An 18,047-nucleotide genomic window follows, 5' to 3' on the forward strand; every position below is an offset into this window, starting at 1 on the left:
TTTAACACAACTGTACACCTTATTTTACAAACATATTTATTGCCCTTAGCCCCACCGTGTAAGACACTAGCTTTTTCCGTCTGTGACTGTGACACATATTGAACGAGAACCCGTAAAAGCAAAATAAAAAGAAAAAATAACAACGAAAATACTTCACAATCGCTGCACCGTCGCAACGTTATCAACAGATTAAAAACAAGGGGACTGGTGTAAAGCCACCAAGCTAATCACCCTTTTCGTGTTCGTTGTTCAGCTTTCATTGACTGCTTACGACCCCGCTGTGGGTCCATCTTACGGCTTACCGAAAGTAAGTTACTGGAAATGTGTGCGGTACTGTGAAATGTTAATCGGAGCTAGAACAGCAGACCAATCACCAGGAGGCTTCCGACTACTCGCACTTCCGGTTCCCATAAAAAAGGGGAAACATTAAGCGCTTTGCGACGAATGATCCTAGGAAGCCTACAGCTTGGCCTCCGTCTTGAGCAGAGGGGCCAACTTCTGCGCGAGCATAATGTTGCCGGTGATCTTCAGCTTGCCTTTCATGAAAGCCGTCTGCGGCTGCAGTTTACCGAGCGCCAGCTCAACCATATCGGCATCGGCTACCGTCATAGTAGTGTCCGCTTTACCGCCTTGCACCGGTCCCTCGTAAACTTTGGCATTCTTCAGGTCGAGCACTGTCAGGGGAAGAGTTCAGTGAGCAAAGGAAACAACCGAGTTGTGCCGGGTGCGCTTACCCCACTCCTTGGCCACCTTGCCGCTGCTAGTGATTTTGTACAGAAACACGGCGTTGATCGCCTTCGCCTTCGCCTCGTTCTCCGCCACGCGTTCCTTGATGCCGGCGAAAATGGCATCGCTCTGAAGGGCTGCTCCGGCAGTCATGTTTGGTTTTACAACGATCTGCTTGAAGTCAACGTACGCACCTGCAGGAAAGGGAGAACCGCGATAGGAGAAATCGATACGGTGTGCTCCGCGTTAGGACGATTACTGAAGTGGCCTAAACCCGCAACGCGACCTCGACGGAAAGGTGTCGCAATAAAAGGCGTCAACCTCCTGACGGAATTGAATGATAATGCCGAAACAGGCGTGTAACTATGTGCGTATGAAGTTCGATACCGGGCCCACGGGAACGCGGTAGGGTCTTTCGAGCCCGCTGGTTGAAAGTCAAGTCCCTGATTAGAATAAATGCCCCATCACGCACCAGAACGATCCCCAGCAGTGAAGCCCCAACTATGGACGGATTTAGGCTTCCAAGGAGCTCTTATCTAGTTCCCACTGACAAACGGAGAATACTTTCGCGGTTCTAATCCCAATGGTCGATTTATAGACTGACGTGGCCCGTATCGCTTCTTAGCTATTAGTCTTTGCTTTGAGGCGGATGACTTAACAAATGATAACAAGTTCCGCCGTGCACCATAATCGCGCGGCCACACTTATCAGAAAGCCAAAGGTTTGCGAGCAAAGGTCACGCGTGCAGTCCGCTTGTAACATCAACCGGCGAGAAGCGAAACTTTCGGAAGCGCACTTTAAAAATGCAAACTCACCCGGCAAACAGCGGCAAGAACTTTCGACGGGATTCCGGATCAAGCACGGAACAGGAACGGAATCAGGAACGGAGAAAGAAAAAAATGTTCCAGAAACACCTTTGGTTTTGGGGCCAACTGTCAAAACTGACAACACCAATGTTGCACCATTATATTTTGACACATCAGTGTGTCGCGTGACGGTGGGAACCAACCAGCGATCGTCAAACTGATGAGCATAATTAACTACATTTTGAATTTAGGTTTACGACCAAATAACATCCACGAAAAATGGCTATTTGCGCAGTTTAAAGCTGCAATGAACACTGACCTAGTTGACGAACGTGCCCTATTAGAGCACAAGATCAACTAAGGCACATGAAACTATCATGAGATCGTTAGCTGCTTTCAACAAATCCCCACCACATCGGTTAGTTCAATGGGCAATGCTTACAACGCCACCATTACACAACGTCAATTACGTACAACTCCGCGCACTGGGCTCATCAGGGACAACAATAATATACGGACAATAAAATGCAAGATAAAACTTACCCGACAGCACCTCGGCGTTTGTTTCGACCACCACCGTGCGGAAGCAAACGCGATTGTTCGGTTCGCGCCACATGTCCACGCGCAGCGTTTGGCCGGGGAGAACCGGTTTCGTGAAGCGCACCTTGGCCGCCCGGAACAGGCTCGGATCATCGCCGCCGAACTGTTTCAGGACCGCCTTCACCGAGATGCCCATCGTGCACAGGCCGTGCAGGATGGGAATTTTGTAGCCCGCGATTGCCGAAAAGCTGGGATCGATGTGCAGCGGATTCAGGTCACCGGACAGTCGATACACAGCGGCTTGATCCTTGCTCGTCGCAACCTTTACCGACGCATCCGGTGCCCGGTTCGGTGCAGGAGCGAGCGCTTTCACGTCCGGTCCCGCTTTTGTTTTGCCATTAAAATTACCCGCGCCGACCACGAAAGTGGAGCTTTGATTGCGAGCGATCAGAGTTCCGTCTTCATCGTACGAATCGGATTGCGTGATGACCAGCGCACCCGACTTTTTGTCCACCACATCAAGCACGGTCGAGATTGTGGTCAGTGCACCCTCCGTTGGTGGAGCTTCGAACAGCTCGATGTACTGTTCTCCGTGCAGGATCTGAAGCGAGGAGAGAAAGCAGTTTGTTGTAGGTGGAGTAAAACAGTTATCCCAGTTTGATTGCCACTCACGTTGGTCAGATCAAAAGTTGTGTGCTTAATGGCATTTGCGGTCAAGCTCGATCCCATGACGGCCAGCAACCCGGGTAGGATGAAGAACGTTGGCAGCACAGAAAACTCCGGACTGTTTTCGTACAGGAACTTCAAGTCCGTTGCATCGGTTACCGTTGCACCGACGCCGAGGGCGTACAGAATGGCGTCCTTGTAGTTGTACCGGAATGTTTCGGTGACGGAGTTTTCGTTATTCTGCCCGTCACGCAGTTTCTCCAGCACTCCGACAAGGCCTAGGCTCGCTTCACCGATTGCGTTCAGGTGCTTCGCTTCGGACATATCCGTCACGCGGTGCCACACTTTTTTCACGTACTCGGGAGAGACGTCCTCATCGATCGCCGTGCGCAGAACGCATCCACGGCCGCGCACAAAGTGTACCTTAGTTGCCCAACCGGCGGCACTCTCGATGATGGATCCCGTGTCTTCGCACGACTCGTGGCACAGATAGGCCACCACTGGTGCAATCAGTTTCGGTTCTGCATTTTAAAAACATGGAAAAGAACAGATACTTTATAAGACTACTCATGGTTTGTTAGTTAATCCGGGAACTTACTCAGCTCATTGAACAGGATATCGGGCAGAATGCCTTCTGTCATGCGCGAAGCAGCCGTCGGGACGATCGCGTTGCAGTGGATGTTGTTTTTCGCGCCCTCGATGGAGACCGTGTTGGCGAGCCCAACCAGTCCTAGCTTGGCCGCACTGTAGTTTGCCTGCCCGAAGTTTCCGTACACCCCTGAATTGCTCGACGTCATGATGATCCGGCCATAGTTTTGCTTCTTCATCACCGGCCACGCGGCCCGCGTTGTCACGAAGCTGCCTTTCAGATGCACATCATGGATCAGGTTCCAGTCTTCGTCCGAGATACGCGCCACACTGCGATCGCGTAAGATGCCCGCATTGTTCACCAGCACATCGATGCGGCCAAAGTTTGCTAATGCCGTTTCGACGATCTTTTCACCCTCCACGACCGAGTTGTAGTCGGCAACTGCGGTTCCACCGGCCGCCCGGATCTCCTCCACCACCTTGTCGGCGGCATTCGATTTGCCCTGGCCGTGAAAATTTCCACCAAGATCGTTGACTACAACCTTTGCCCCGCGTGCCCCGAACAGTAGTGCATATTCACGACCCAAACCAGCGCCGGCACCCGTTACCACCACGACCCGGCCATCGAATCGCAGTTGATCCTCCGTCGGAGCCACCATTATTGCAGTGCGATGAGCTTTATTGCTGGCCTCGGAACACTGCGCGAAGGAAAATAAAAATACGATGGAGAAAAGAAACAATCATTTATTTAGGCAATCAGCAAACTTTGCATTGCAATGTTCCTTCGTTTCAGTCTCCCTTACGCTGATAAACAACCAAAATGCAAGCAAGAACGTAACAAATAAATCGTCGACTTATCTCAGGCCTGATAACTGAAAATAGCGCGTAGGGGACAGTTGCTCTTGGTTCAGCAAGTCATCTTTGGACCACCACCGTTTACGCAGATAGTCCCGGACAAGATGATAATGTTAGGACCGAGCCAAAAAGGGGTCAAAATACTATGGGCATTGAAACTAGTGTGCACTTTGGATTACCTCAATGGGAAATGGTTACGCTGGCGATGTATTTCCTGGGTAGCTTCGAAAAACACAATCGTTTCCGTAATTGTGTCCGGCAAATTCGGATCGAAAGAAAATTCCACCGAAACAAAACCACACTACTCGGGAACTGCAGCACAAATGATCTGGAAATCGCGAGACATCATGTAAACAATTGTGCAACATAAAATTGTGTCTCGTCGCTACGTGTCGCTTCGGTCAAGTGTCGTGCTACGCTTTTTTCAAAATTTTAACGTCAATTAGATGAAAATTAATTACGCTTTATTTCAGAGCTAATGTTAATATTAATTAAAATAAGTCAGGCAATACAAAATTGACTTGATTTTTGTAAATTCCAACTCACACGGATATCACGTAATATGATCCCGTCATATGATTCCTTTTGATGTTTATTTCAACTGTTCAAACTGTTTATTTCAACGTTCGGTATTTCAATCTTGTTCCACACCCAAGAATGTTCCAACGAGAAGTCGATTTTTAGGTGTGCAGCTTTCCTGGCCCAAACGGGTCCTCAGCACCCGATAGCCAAGCTCTTCGGCCCGCAGTGCTCGATCGCGGTCGATAATGTCCATACAATGGAAACCCTGGTGCGCCTTTGCCACATTCGTCCGCTCGCTAGCCAGATCGTGTGTTTGGTCGGCGCAGTGGGCAATGCAAAAGTACTCCTTTAACAGAAGGCCAGAACCTTGGAACAACCGGCTTCTTGGGTAGGTTATGTGCTCGATGTTATACAACTTTCCGTAACAGCACGGACAGCTAACGAAGTGAGCCCGCTGGGCGAAGCATTTCTCCAGCACGATGTCGGTCGCTACGCCACAAGCGTGCAAAGAAACGCCAATATCGAAGTGGGCGGTAAAATAGGCAAGATTACACTGGAAGAACGTTACATTGGTCAGTCCGAGCCGTTCCACACGGACCATTGCTCGCTGCTGGGACTCTTCCTTATTTTCAAGCAGATAGATCTGGCAACGAGGCAACAAACATGCCAACAAGATGCCCAAATGACCCGTTCCCGAGCAGAAGTCCACAATAATGTTACCGTCGATGGCCAGCGCGATAACTTCGTTGGCAAGCGCTTCGAGCTGATACTGTTTGCGGAGTACTCGAGCGACCGGTAGTTTTCCTCCCTCGGGTCGAGCGTCCAGCGGAACGGTGGCCCAGTCGAATAGATTGCGGTCGCCACGGGCATTCTCTACGCTTCCGATGTCGGTAGGTATGGTGTCGACTCTTTGTAAAATATCCACTACCTCCGCCTGGTTCGTCGTCAGTATTTGATCCCCTTTGAGGTTCAGCTTTTTTGTGTCCGATTTGTAGAGACTAAACTCGGTAGGAATGCTAATTTGTACCCCAGCCAGTTCTACCTTCCGCAGTACATCGTTCCCCTGCAGAGGGGCGATTTCGTTACACACGCGCTCTAGTTTCCCTGCGTCGTCGGATGCAACTCGCGCATACCAGCCCGCGACCTGTGGGACTTTTTCAGACAGCAACAGGCACCCCAATCGGCGCACAATCAGCTCGAAGCACACGAACAGAATGATATCAGCGAGAGTTTTCTCGTATCCTTCTGCGAATTTATGATTCGCATGAAAGTCGAACCGTTCCCCCGGCAGCTGACAGTGTTCTTCGGCCGATGAAATGCGGACATTGTTCACCAGATTGATCAGTTTGTAGATGTTATGCGATTTAAGTGGCTGTAGAAGATGCCGCTCCAGCTGACCTATTTCATCCGGAAGCTTCTCGCTGGTGCTCGTAAGTTGTAAAACGTCCTCCACGCAGCGGATCACATCGAGTTCGCAGAATTTCGTCCATAGCGAAGCATCCGCTGGTGCGACCAGGGTGTTACCCTTGAAACCGAGCAGCCGCGCGGACGGTACGCTCGGAACGGTGCTCGGAATATGTTCCTTCGTTAGTCGACGGCACACGCCGCACAGTCCGGAAATGATGATGTCATTTTGCTGTACAGCAATGGACGGTAGCTGGCAATGGAGAGCCGTCTTTTCGGGTGTTGCTAGGATACCACTATCGTTGACCAACGGGCTTCCGAAGTGGTGCGAGGGTAACACGACATTCAGCAAGGTCGTCGGGGTTTTGCATTGCACAAAATGTACGGCGACTTTGGTAGGGTCGATTTCTAGATAGCGGTACAGCGCTAGGACAACGTAGCTGTCGAGCGGAACTTGAAGGCATAGGTGGGAAGACGACGTCACCTCGGGAGCTTTGTAGTAGCTAAGAAACAGCTCCATGATCATCGCTTAGGCACCCAGCTCGCGTTGAATTCTTTGCATCGCCCTTCGGTTGAGCGTTTTTTGCCTCAAAAAGGATATGGCGGCCGACAGCGTACCGACGATGGTGAGTGAAATTTGGAACGACCAATAATGTCGCTCATCCAGCCATGCGACTCGATCACAGCTGTTGGGAAGAAGACAGGTGGATGGTCAGGACTTCTGCTCGGCTATGTAAGTTTGCCGTCAGGCCCACTGACCTGCGAGTTACGATTTCTCCGCTGATGCACTTTAGCACCTCCTTGTTGTGCGTATGAACACAAACGCCCTGCGATTTGCTCGCTATCTCAAACGCCGTGCACGGGTGGCAATCGTGGATCACTTCGTAGGTTTCACGCATCCAGCAAGTTGAATTATTCTCGATCACAAACTCCTGCCGACGAGAGCCCGCTTTCATCCATTTCGATTCGATGATCAGTACAACAATGGTTAGTCTAACGATTGGAGCGAAACGAGGGCGGATTAGAATTGGCTTTGGCAGAGGAACTCAAGGCGGGATCAAGGGCAAAAGGCTATGCAATTTCTACTCACAGTATGAGGCAACTAATTCCAAATACCATGCGTTTTTTTGACAAATTTTCTATCATGGTTGAGGAAATGCAGAACACAAAACGTTGACTAATTGTTATCCCATCGGAGGTTTTGTTGAATTTTACCCTTTTCCAAAACTTCAACGATGACACCTACTGTCAAATGATCAATAAAACAGTTGCACGCATCTGTCGCAACGTCTCAGCGACCAAGGTTACTACATGATACATTTCGAAGATGCTCCAAATCATGAATCATGAAGCGCTGCCGTTCAATAACTGAAATTCTCCTGTTTATTAATCCCGCCTGCTTAAAGTAAAAGAATAAATAAGGTGGTACTTATTTAGTACCTAGGATCTCATCTTCAGTCCGAAATTCTTCAAGTATCTTCATCACTCCTCTAACCGTGTACGGTCGTATCGGTGATGAAATCTTCCGCCTGCTCCTTTGATATTTTGTCGATGTGGCTTACTTTATTCCGACAGCGCACCCCGTAGAATTGATGTGCTTCTGTGAGCAGTTCCGGCCGGAACGTGGTCGTTATGAACTGCGACTGGTTGCTCAGTTCACCTATAATGCTAGCTACCTTCCGACGGTACTGCAGGTCCAATGCTTGATCGATTTCGTCAAACAAGTAAAACGGAGCGGGACTAAATTGCTGAAGGGCAAAAATCAACGCAAGGGCCACCACCGTCTTTTGCCCGCCCGAAAGCTGGTTCATTTCGCACATGTCGGTTCCATCGCCGGCGAACGCAACCTGAATCCCAATGGCCGTATATCGATCTGAGCTGGGCTGGTTGTTATTTTCATCATCGTTGTCTGCAGCAGTGCGCAAAGTCAAATAACCATTGCCCGCCGGTACAAGCTTTTTGAAAATCGTTCCAAAGTTACGATTTACATTGTCGAACGTCGTTTCGATAGTTTCCGACCGGTACGCCTCTAGCTCGAAGAGACTGCTTTCTAATATCTCCCTGGCTTTGCCTAATTCATTTAAGCGTAGTTCGTTCTGTTTCATATCGGACGACAGTCTTAAAAAATCTTCGATTGCGGTTTGGTTTACGGAGCCGACTTTCTCCAACTTTTTCTTGGTATGGTCCAACTGGGACATAAGCTGTAGGTAAGAAAAAAAACCAGAGACCATTACGTGCTTCACATCGGATTCGGTAATTCTGCTAACTCGCCTCCTGCATGCTGAAGTCATGGAATTTCGGGTCCACAGATGGTAGTGCTCCAAGGTTCGCCATCTGTTCCGAGATATCTCCAAGCTTCATTGCTAGTGTGAATCGGTTAATTGTGCGAGGATTCAAGTGTTGACTATTTTCGACCATATCCTCTTCAAGACTTCGTAGCGTCTGCCCAGACGCGTTCAGCTCTTCCATATGATTTTTCAATTTAATCGATTCCGCAGCAATGCTGAATTTTTGAATACAGAAGCGTGATTTTTTGACCTCTTTAATGTTTTACGTACTTACCGCTTTTCGCAATCATCTTTCCGGTGCTGGACCACTTTAATTTTGTTTTCCAATTCAGCTGTTTGCTGGCGGCATATCTCGATGCTGTTCGTGATATCGGCTTGTAGCGTATTCGATTCGAGTGGCTTACACAATTCCTCTCGTTGGCGGAAGAGATTAGAGTGGAGCAAGTTATTCAACTTATTTTTGGCAACTTCGACATCCAAGCGCTCCGTGAACCTCTCACGCTTGCGCACTTCAAGTTCGCGTATTTTGTTATCCAGTTTTTGCAAAGTCTGCTGTTCAACTTGCGAAAGATGCTGCTGGTTCATGTCTTTTCCTAGCTCGTCGGACAATGCTTTCCGGTGCCGTAACAGCAATTCAATTTCCGTTCGAATAGTTCGCAATCTGCTTTCGTTGTTCATGGCTTGTTCATTCTGCTGGTGGAATCGTTCGGGAAGGCGTTGTTTTTCCTCCAGGGACATTTCAATACTTTTCCTCAGTTTGTTGAGTTGCAATTCTACATTATCTAACTCTTGTTCACAACTTTTGAGGTCCCTGGCATTGCTGGCCAGAAGTTCCTGCTGGGCAAGTAGCTCCTCTTCCATTTGAATGATCTTTGTACGGGCATCCACACACTGACAGTGAAGTCGCAGTATCGACACGTGATACCTATGGTGTCCACCTTTCATAGGGCCATTACTGCGAACCTGATCACCCTCGTAGGTTACACACGCCAGCCCGGACCGCTTCGCTAGTTTCGTGGCCAATTCTAGATCTTTGCACAGCAACGTTCTGCCGAAAATGTGTTGATACACTAGCTCAAAGCGCTGGTCGTACTTCAGCAAGGAAATGAGTGGCACAACATCATCGTTACCAGCAGGATACTGATACTTTTTTCCGTTAAGTCGATTCAACGGCATAAAGTGCAGCTCGCCAGGTAATTTACGTTCGTTAAACTTGCGCAACAGTTTTGCGGATATCTGATCAGTTGACACGATATGGTAGAATAATTGATTGCCCGCAGTTACCTCTACGGCTTGTTCAATGTCGGAAGGGCAGCTGAAATTATCTGCCACTAGCCCACAGTATCCATCGACAACATCCTGTTGCGCTGGACCCTGAGAGTGAAACCAGTCCAGCACCTTGTGCGCCGAATCATAGCCGACCAGTGTCGCCTTCCCGATTCGCTTGCACAAATTCTGATCCAGTTTCGCGTGATCGTCCTTACTGGAACTCAGCTGCTGCATTAGTAATGATTCGTTAGCAAGCAATTGTTCAATTGCCGTCTGGTAACGGATTCGAGCAACTTTTAGCTCATTCAATCGCATCTTGTACTTGGCGTCTTCCTGCAACATTCTTTCATATACCTGCTGTTGTTTTCCAATAATCTTGCTCTGCCGTTTACACTTTTCCGTCCATATGTTGAACTCTCGTTCGGCTTCCTGCAGAACTGATTGCTTTCTGGCAATCTGATCTTTCAGCTCGACCAGTTCCTTGTTCAGCCATTCATCTCTTTCCGCTGGAGAAGCGAACTGGCTACTACGTCGCAATTTATCCAATAGCTCGTTTCGTTGCTGCTTTCTTTTCAGTAATTTGTCGTTCACGATATCTTCCTCTTTGGCGAGGTTTGCGTACTGGCGCGACAGTTTCTTAAATTTATCCTCACGAAACGCAATTTCTTTGTTCAATTTACTTAACCGTGACTGCAAGTCCTCTTTGCGTGTAGTTTCGCGCGTTTGTTCTCCGTACAGATCCGAAAGCTTTAGCTCTAGGGCCGCTTTTCGTTGTTCCAGCGAATTGTGCTCCTTCGTGAGGAAGTTCTGTGTTTGTTTTTCATTTTCCAGCTTCCTTTGGATGGTCATCAAAATTTTTCCCTTTTGGTCTAACTCTTTCTTAAGCCGTCGCGTTTTCTTTTCCAATTCTTCTTTCGTCTCCTCTAGTGTGCTCTTGTTCAAGTCCAACGCGTTAATCTCTGCGCTTGTTTCCATATGTTCTTTCTCCAGTATGACCCATTCCAAGGCGCGACGATCTTTGTCCAATCGGTCGTAATTTTCCAGCACACTCTTCTCTTTCGCTAGGGCGTCCATGTATTGCTTGATGGTGGATAAACTCTTGTTAATGTGCTTCATGTCCTCGCAGGATGTTTGCAATAGTTTCAGCGAGTTTTGACGCCGCTCATTGTACACCCGTATGTCGGCGATTTCGAACAAAACCTGTAAAAGCTGGGGCGGTCGTGCCGTAGCAAATTTGTTGATCTTGCCTTGCTTGACGATATAGTACGGGTTTGAGATTGATAAACCGAGAGTTTCCAAAAATTCGACTATTTCTTTTCTGGATGTTACTTTTCCGTTCAGCAAGTACTGGTCCTTGCTTTGTGTGATTGTACGTCTTACTCGAATGTCTTGCTTACCATGCTGAAAATAGACAAATTTGTACGATGGTTAGACATGACGCAGTGTATAAATGATTCTCGCTCTCCCCAATTTGCTAGAGCATCGTTTGATGTCGTTTGCGATAAAATGTGTCGTAATCAAAGAAGCCATTTGAAAACGCTCAAGACACATTCAGTGACAAGAAAGAATGGTTCCAACCCTACCTCAATCGGACAGTTGGAGTTGTCGAAAACTATTTCTACGAATGCCGTGGCCGATCTGGAAGCTACCTCTTTGTTGATCAGCGCAGTGCGTTGTCCGGAGGGAATGTTGTTAAACTCGTCACTTATCACAAACTCTATGGCTGAAAACGAGACGAAATATGCACGAGAAAGAACACAAAAACTATACGAGTCTCTTCGTCATGGGCACAGAATCGAACGGCTCAGCTTACCACCGAAAAAGTTGCTTTTGCCAGAGCTGTTCCGTCCAATAACCACATTGTGCCGTTGATCGAATGATTCGACAACCGTTTTATGGCCATAGCTTTTAAACCCCTGAATGACAACCTGTTGAATAAAATCGAAGATTGCAGAGGTGGACGGACATTCGGCGCACACTTTTAATCACACCTGTTTGATGTACATTTCAACCGTAAACAAAACGAGCTCCGCACAGTTTGACGATCAACTTGCTATTGAACGAAAACTAGATCTCGCTTCCAATTTCTTTGTTCTTTGCACAGTGTATGGCAAAAGTGTCAACAGACTCCGAGGGAAAATTGCGTTTTAGAAAAAGTCGTTTCTCGATGCATATTTCTGATATCAACAGACATCGAATGTCAACAGACTCCGAGGGAAAATTGCGTTTTAGAAAAAGTCGTTTCTCGATGCATATTTCTGATAACAACAGACAATCGAATCAACAGACATTATGCGAACATTCTATTAAGAGTTGATTTTATTCGTTTCGTTTCGTATGAGCGACACAAATCCTTTATACTCGGCAGCAAACAGCTTCGGTGTGACGGGGCGAATAATAAGTCCGGATTTAACGAATTCTTCTGTGTACGTTGGAGTGCTGCAACGAAAAGCAATCATTAGCAAACGAGTGGCTATGATAGAGAAACAGCGTACTTGCAATGCTGCTGAATGGTTATTTTCTTTTTGATCTGAAACCAACTGTGAGCCGTTTGCTCATTGTTAACCATGATACCGCGAACAGCAAGGTTTAGGCCGCTAACCGCAAGTTGATCGGTCTGAAAGTTCACAACGCAAATCGTAAATTATATTCCTTTACCGTTTGAAGCTAGCTTTCTATCGTAAACGCACGCGGTACTCGTTCATAATGACATCGGCCAGAGTTAGCGCGTCCGATGCTGCTGCCAAACAGTGAACATCGGAACAACGTGAAACATAGTTGGAGTGAAGCAAGGATATAATGGCCGTCGGTTGCGTTACGAAACAATCTCCAATATCCTCGGGGGCATGCAGAAACCGAGGGGTGGCATCACTTTTAACATCTAAAATGCATATTTCAACCGATGACAAAGAGTTGTTGGGAACAAACTAGCGTTAGTACATTGATCTTACACTTTGGGTGCAGGATTCGCCCGAGGCCGTGCATGAGCGTCAAATTTTCTCCTAGACCCAGCGCACTTTTATTACGCTTCGTATCCGGTCCATTGTTGGGTACCATTGGATTGAATTTGGGATTACTGTCCGATTTCAAGCAGCTAAACAGGTAGTTGAGGCAACAGTTTCGCAAGTCTCCCTGCGAGGAAGCAATAATGTTTTTTTCAATGTCCTTCGGTGGTACACGGAAACGTTTCGCTAGATCCGTGTCATCCTTAATCAAACAGGAGATGCGCTTTACCGCTTTTCTCATCAACGACACCGAAACGGCGTTAAATTTGATAGTGTGAATTTGGAAGCTCTCAACGACGGGCGGCGGGAACAGATTCAATGCAACGTCTAACGTTTTGCTCGAGGCATCGGTGGCGATGAAAACGATCGGAGTAGTGCTGCGCTCTCGGTACTGTTCCAGTGTGTCGTGAAAGGCTGAAGGAGTGCGCAGCAGCGAGTTGGGAAAGTCTTTCACCAGCAAAAGCCGGCCGCTGTCCGTTCCGGGGGAGCTAAACAATGAACAGTAACGCGAACTTTTGTGAAGAAAATCGACAAACTGTTGCTTCTGAGAGGGTCGACTTTTTCTATGTTCCCGGCCATCGAAGTCGAATTGGTCGTCGTAAAACAGCTCAACATCTACGGGCGTCACCCATTCCATTACGTCGAACTGTAGCTGTTTCGCGATCGTTTTCACACAAATGCTCTTTCCGCTTCCGGATGGACCCGTCACTAGCAACATTTGCTTCGCATCGTTCTCTGAGGCCGTGTTCCGCTGCTGTGCCAGCCAGTGTTTGATTTCTTCGACTTTTTTCACATGAATCGCTAGGTCCGTCTCTTTTGAAGGTTCGAACTGCTGCATTAAATCGGCCGGTTTTTCGTTGCGCTTGCTTTGCATCTTTGCTTGCCTGATGTGCGATAATATTCTCCGTGCTTCGACAAGATAATCTTTTTAACAGAGAATTGTAGAACTTGATTTGTAGCAAACTATGCGGAAAGTATCCGTTGACCAAACTTGTTTCACTATTTTGAAACAACATGCTAGTGTAAACAATGTGCGCGGTACGTCAAAATATTGAATGGAACAAGGTAGCTATAAGAAAGGAAGCTTCACAGCCACTTGCTGCCTTTGCAATGAAAAGGTAATTATCCATTTTACTTTCCTTTCTCCAAGTTTCCTCATAACTATAAACGGTGAATAGATGTAACTTTACTAATAATTTGTGGAGCGTGCCTTTGTTTTCCACGTTTAATGGGCGAGAAACAACAACCTTGAATCAGCTGATCGTCCTTCTGTCATGTAGCGCAAACACTGATGAGATTGTTTTGCTGGCTTTCGCGCGTTCTCATCTTCGTCCATTCGCAAGCAATGTTTTTAGGTGAAAACATCTCGGTGAAAAGTTTTAGTTTAACTTTGTTGTTTCTCTAGAAAGGCGCCAACTTATAGAAACCATCCAGGGACCATCATGACCATCATCCTTTTTTTGGTTGATACTTCCGCGTCCATGTGCCAAAAAGCACTGGTCGGCGGAGTGAAGAAATCATACCTGGATATAGCGAAGGGAGCGGTGGAAACGTTCTTGAAAATTCGCCAACGGTCCCAGGACTGCGTAGGTGATCGTTATATGCTGCTAACATTCGAAGATCCGCCCAACAACGTAAAAGCAGGATGGCAGGAGAACCACGCGACGTTTATGAACGAGCTGAAAAATCTGCAAAGCAACGGTCTTACTTCGATGGGTGAGGCGTTGAAAAATGCGTTCGATTTACTCAATCTGAATCGCGCTCTTTCCGGCATCGATACCTACGGGCAGGGCAGGTGCCCGTTCTACCTGGAACCGTCGATCATTATCGTGCTTACTGATGGCGGAAAGTATGCGTTCCGAAACGGTGTGCAGCATGAACTTATCCTGCCGCTGAACGCACAAACGCCCGGTACGAAGCTTACCAAGGAACCTTTCCGATGGGATCAGAGACTGTTCTCGCTTGTACTGCGGATGCCGGGCAATCGTGTGGACGAGCGACTGCAAGGCAAAGTGCCACACGACGAATCAATGATAGAAAAAATGTGCGAAGTAACTGGCGGCAGATCGTACAAAATTAAATCGCACTACGTGCTGAATCAATGCCTTGAAAGCCTGGTCCAAAAGATTCAACCGGGTGTTGTGATTCATTTTGAACAAGTCATTGCAAAGAGCGGGGTCCGTGCGATCGATATTCAGCCTACTAAATGCATGATTTACGTGCCAAAACAAAATCCTTCGCAGAAGACGTTTCCCGTGCGATATTGGCCGATACCGGAACCATATTGGCCCGATCCCAAGTTAACCAGCCTGCCGCCTCGAGATGCACACCCGAGGGTTAAGGTGATTTGGCCGAGCTGCGATGAGCCGCAGGTGTTGCGTAATTTTCCGATCGACAGATACGAAGTTGAAACATGTCCACTCACGGCACACATTATATCGATGAAGGAAACAAACAAAGTATGGCCACTGGTTATAGCGACGGGGGTGCAGGGCGAAATGCCTTTTGGTTACTTGAAGGCCAGCAACACGCATCCCTCCCTGGTGCATCTCTACGTGATGCCGTATAACTATCAAATGATAGTGTCTTTGGTCAACGATCTGGTTGACAAGTTCAACTTCAACCCACCGACCGAGTGGGTGTATAAATTCTCCAACTATGTGAAAACAATTCCACAGTACTACTGTCCTTTCTTAAGGCGAGCTCTTGTCACTGCGCTTAACGTTCCGCACCAGTTGCTTCAATACATACTACCCGAAAGCTTTGACAGTTATCTGAGTCCATCGGTTGCAAATTATTTGAAGCACATGAAAAATACTGCCCAACAGGCTCAGAAGCACCTTTGCCTGCGGGTTTTGAAGCAGCTTAAAGAACCGAAACAACCGTTTCGTCAGATTGAAACAGTAACGATAAAAGCGAGCGTGCAGCGGAAGCGTGACATTCTTTCGCACCCGATGCTCAAGGACACCTTCACCAAAATGCATATGGAAATCGATAATTATGATAATTTCTCGATTATGATACCCAGTACCGTACGTACCGCGACTACTAGTAACTGCCGTAATCCTTATGACATAACCCGACGAGAGTTGTTCGATGGGCTGGCTCGAATGAGACAGTGTTTCTTCCGCTTGTTAACGGGAAATATTACCCTGTTCACAAAAGATTCTGGCCACTGCATGCCGATCTCTAACATGGGTCACTACCAAGACTACCTCAAGAATAAACCAACGTCGCTGCGGCAGCTAGAACCAACCGATGTTTGCCAGCACTTGTTCGGAAATCCTTGTAAGAAAAATAAAAGGATAGTAATGGTGGACGAGGCGGATCTTAACGATGTGGGGTCGCTGAAATCAGTGCCCTCCGATCAGGGCGATGAAAAGAACACTGCGTCCCGAATGAAAGACCGAAAGCGAAAGGCTGGTCCTATCCATAAAGACTATGTGTATAAGAGATTGGTGCCGTCTAATAGATGTTCTGCGCTTGAGGTTAAGTCAGAACTAACTACGACTGATTGCGGTAGCGGTAGTGGAACTACGTCCGACTCGGAACGTTTAGTAGTTTTGCATGCTGACACGGGTGAAGTACCCGCAACGAGCGTTTCTTTCCGAGAAAACTCCCACTACATTGCAGCGCTCAAAGAAATGTTTGCAGTTGAAATGAATGCTTACTCTCGAGAGAGTCAGCATGATGTTACAACGAAGCAAGGTCCGGCTGATAGAGTAGTTGCTCAATTAAGCGTTCCTGCTATCAGTATCCAGACAGTTGTCGTTGATAGTCCTTTGATCAATTCATGTCCACATTTTGTTCAAAGAGATTCTTCTTCGCGGATAAATGAAGAGGAGGGCATCAAATGTGCCCAAGTTGATCAAACTTCATGCCTGAAAACATCTCCAGTGTCCGATGATTCCCCTTTCCAAGTAGCCCCTATCGAAGAGCCGCCCGATGAGAAAGAACCTACCGAGTGTCGAACGGTAGATCCGGTGGAAGTGCACTCAGTGAGAGTCGAACAGCATGCACAGTATGAATCACACCAAACCTTGGATCAGTTCAAGCAGCAGCAACAAGAAGAAATACCATCTCAAGAGCAACCTATTATTTTGCCGGCTCCTGAACTACTCCCGCAACTTAAGCTAGAACATGGCCATTCGTTATCGATAACACGGCCACAGCTACCGTCCAATAAAAGCTCAATTTCGATGTCATCTGCTGAAGACGTTGCCGATATGAGCGATGTGCTCAATAAATCTAACATTATCAAAACCTGCCGCAATGAGGACAATGCTACCGAAGAAAAAAGGCAGGTGAGAAAGCCTTTGGATAAATTTGCATCACCCGACTCTTTTACCGGCGTAAGACCAACTGAGCAAGAGAATATTGAATGTGCAGAGTTGTCCACTATTGAAATGCCTGGCTATAATACGCCGCCGCCATATTTTAGCATTAGCTCCGCGTTTTACGGGAGATCCGACGAAGAGCCCGGCTTAGAGCAAATAGAAGAACTGAATCTCAAAACACGTAACATAATTTTTAAAAACATTCGTCGTCCCGGTCGAGATTATTCGGATACGCTGAATCGTTTGGAGCAAGTGCACGGAAATTGTTCGACACGGCAAAAATTTGTCAGTATGTGCATCAGCGAAGCCAAGCGCTTCCGGCGATATCGTATGGTTGTTTGCATTCAAAACTGGTGGGACAGGACTGGAGGCCAGGTCGGGGGAATGAATATACCGACGCTTTCACCCAATCAGACTCCGTTTAACGTTAGCAACACTCATCAACCCCTTAAGGAGTGCAATTTTTCAAGTGTTTTTCAAGCAGATGATTTCCAAGTTCCGATGGGACAGGATTAGCGGGTCCTACTAACAACATTGTATGCACAATGAAAACTAGGCGAATAAAACAATTACATTCTAATGGAAATCGTAGAAGCATCATGAAACTCATTGTGTTGACTTGTTCTTTTGATTCGAATGATGCTGAATTAATCGTATAAAATAAACTACGTCAGTAACACCCATCGTAGAAAGTTGTTTAAAATTGAAATGATTTTTATACTGTGAGAACCTGTAAGTCAAACGCCTTGTAAGTTTGCTGAACTCGTTTCCATTCGTCTGAAAAAATATAACTCGTGTACTACAGGGCCTTGCGATTATTAGCCAAAAAGGAAATAGAACATGAAACCGTCATAAAACATTTCTGTTACATTAAGTTGTAATCAATGAATCACTTCATGTAATCAATGTTGTAATCGTGTTGAAAATGAAGGAAGCCGAATTGACCGTTAATGGCAGATAGCTCAATACTAAGAACGTGTTTCGAGAGGTTTACTGAATGTTATTCTTTCCACTGCCACGCAGTCTTCATTAAGGCATCTA

General features: G+C 47.0%; 6 protein-coding genes across 9 annotated transcripts; 1 reads left to right on the forward strand and 5 right to left on the reverse strand.

The window, feature by feature from the left end:
* Positions 1-19: 19 nt before the first annotated feature.
* LOC131212940 (peroxisomal multifunctional enzyme type 2-like) lies at positions 20-4,493 on the reverse strand. Of its 4 annotated transcripts, XM_058207031.1 has the most exons (6): positions 4,361-4,493; positions 3,337-4,024; positions 2,745-3,259; positions 2,076-2,673; positions 735-920; positions 20-674 (listed from the first exon to the last, which is right to left on the reverse strand). In XM_058207031.1, exons 2-6 carry the CDS (start codon positions 3,983-3,985, stop codon positions 460-462), a joined length of 2,163 nt encoding a protein of 720 aa, XP_058063014.1. In that variant the 5' UTR covers positions 3,986-4,024; positions 4,361-4,493; the 3' UTR covers positions 20-459. The 4 variants fall into 4 exon arrangements, with proteins under 4 accessions (XP_058063014.1, XP_058063015.1, XP_058063016.1 ...); XM_058207032.1 differs by lacking the exons at positions 2,076-2,673; positions 2,745-3,259; positions 3,337-4,024; positions 4,361-4,493 and adding an exon at positions 1,542-1,586; XM_058207033.1 differs by lacking the exons at positions 2,076-2,673; positions 2,745-3,259; positions 3,337-4,024; positions 4,361-4,493 and adding an exon at positions 1,291-1,454.
* A 262-nt stretch (positions 4,494-4,755) lies between these two features.
* On the reverse strand, positions 4,756-6,633 carry LOC131206886 (glutathione S-transferase C-terminal domain-containing protein homolog). Its single transcript, XM_058199475.1, has one exon. It carries the CDS (start codon positions 6,631-6,633, stop codon positions 4,816-4,818), a length of 1,818 nt encoding a protein of 605 aa, XP_058055458.1. The 3' UTR covers positions 4,756-4,815.
* A 3-nt stretch (positions 6,634-6,636) lies between these two features.
* LOC131206887 (protein JTB) lies at positions 6,637-7,316 on the reverse strand. Its single transcript, XM_058199476.1, has 3 exons — positions 7,198-7,316; positions 6,867-7,100; positions 6,637-6,793 (listed from the first exon to the last, which is right to left on the reverse strand). The coding sequence occupies exons 1-3, from the start codon at positions 7,251-7,253 to the stop codon at positions 6,637-6,639; spliced, it is 447 nt and encodes a 148-aa protein (XP_058055459.1). The 5' UTR covers positions 7,254-7,316.
* Positions 7,317-8,369: 1,053 nt separating this feature from the next.
* Positions 8,370-11,670, reverse strand: LOC131207899 (structural maintenance of chromosomes protein 3-like). Its single transcript, XM_058200533.1, has 5 exons — positions 11,656-11,670; positions 11,478-11,592; positions 11,248-11,387; positions 8,670-11,065; positions 8,370-8,610 (listed from the first exon to the last, which is right to left on the reverse strand). The coding sequence occupies exons 1-5, from the start codon at positions 11,668-11,670 to the stop codon at positions 8,370-8,372; spliced, it is 2,907 nt and encodes a 968-aa protein (XP_058056516.1).
* A 300-nt stretch (positions 11,671-11,970) lies between these two features.
* Positions 11,971-13,605, reverse strand: LOC131207900 (cell cycle checkpoint protein RAD17). The gene is made up of 4 exons (XM_058200534.1): positions 12,616-13,605; positions 12,355-12,545; positions 12,160-12,281; positions 11,971-12,103 (listed from the first exon to the last, which is right to left on the reverse strand). The coding sequence occupies exons 1-4, from the start codon at positions 13,541-13,543 to the stop codon at positions 11,971-11,973; spliced, it is 1,374 nt and encodes a 457-aa protein (XP_058056517.1). The 5' UTR covers positions 13,544-13,605.
* A 506-nt stretch (positions 13,606-14,111) lies between these two features.
* On the forward strand, positions 14,112-17,035 carry LOC131207901 (integrator complex subunit 6-like). Its single transcript, XM_058200535.1, has 2 exons — positions 14,112-16,973; positions 17,027-17,035. The coding sequence occupies exons 1-2, from the start codon at positions 14,112-14,114 to the stop codon at positions 17,033-17,035; spliced, it is 2,871 nt and encodes a 956-aa protein (XP_058056518.1).
* Positions 17,036-18,047: the final 1,012 nt, after the last annotated feature.

This window comes from Anopheles bellator, chromosome 2, assembly GCF_943735745.2.
Source record: "Anopheles bellator chromosome 2, idAnoBellAS_SP24_06.2, whole genome shotgun sequence".
NCBI classification, from domain to species: Eukaryota; Metazoa; Arthropoda; class Insecta; order Diptera; family Culicidae; genus Anopheles; species Anopheles bellator.

What these genes read in the sequence shown, in the direction of transcription:
- LOC131206887 (XM_058199476.1), bottom strand. Translation starts at nt 7,253, where the DNA reads ATGATAGAAAATTTGTCAAAAAAACGCATGGTATTTGGAATTAGTTGC. An exon ending in GGAATTAGTTGCCTCATACT is followed by an intron (nt 7,101 to 7,197) that starts GTGAGTAGAAAT and finishes TCCAATCGTTAG; the next exon opens with ACTAACCATTGTTGTACTGA. An exon ending in GGAGAAATCGTAACTCGCAG is followed by an intron (nt 6,794 to 6,866) that starts GTCAGTGGGCCT and finishes TCTTCCCAACAG; the next exon opens with CTGTGATCGAGTCGCATGGC.
- LOC131207901 (XM_058200535.1), top strand. Translation starts at nt 14,112, where the DNA reads ATGACCATCATCCTTTTTTTGGTTGATACTTCCGCGTCCATGTGCCAA.
- LOC131212940 (XM_058207031.1), bottom strand. Translation starts at nt 3,985, where the DNA reads ATGGTGGCTCCGACGGAGGATCAACTGCGATTCGATGGCCGGGTCGTG. An exon ending in TATCCTGTTCAATGAGCTGA is followed by an intron (nt 3,260 to 3,336) that starts GTAAGTTCCCGG and finishes TTTAAAATGCAG; the next exon opens with AACCGAAACTGATTGCACCA. An exon ending in CAACTTTTGATCTGACCAAC is followed by an intron (nt 2,674 to 2,744) that starts GTGAGTGGCAAT and finishes TCCTCGCTTCAG; the next exon opens with ATCCTGCACGGAGAACAGTA.
- LOC131207900 (XM_058200534.1), bottom strand. Translation starts at nt 13,543, where the DNA reads ATGCAAAGCAAGCGCAACGAAAAACCGGCCGATTTAATGCAGCAGTTC. An exon ending in TCATTATGAACGAGTACCGC is followed by an intron (nt 12,282 to 12,354) that starts GTGCGTTTACGA and finishes GTGAACTTTCAG; the next exon opens with ACCGATCAACTTGCGGTTAG. An exon ending in ACCATTCAGCAGCATTGCAA is followed by an intron (nt 12,104 to 12,159) that starts GTACGCTGTTTC and finishes TTTTCGTTGCAG; the next exon opens with CACTCCAACGTACACAGAAG.
- LOC131206886 (XM_058199475.1), bottom strand. Translation starts at nt 6,633, where the DNA reads ATGATCATGGAGCTGTTTCTTAGCTACTACAAAGCTCCCGAGGTGACG.
- LOC131207899 (XM_058200533.1), bottom strand. An exon ending in CAAAAGCAACTTTTTCGGTG is followed by an intron (nt 11,388 to 11,477) that starts GTAAGCTGAGCC and finishes TCTCGTTTTCAG; the next exon opens with CCATAGAGTTTGTGATAAGT. An exon ending in AAAGATGATTGCGAAAAGCG is followed by an intron (nt 8,611 to 8,669) that starts GTAAGTACGTAA and finishes TCAAAAATTCAG; the next exon opens with CATTGCTGCGGAATCGATTA.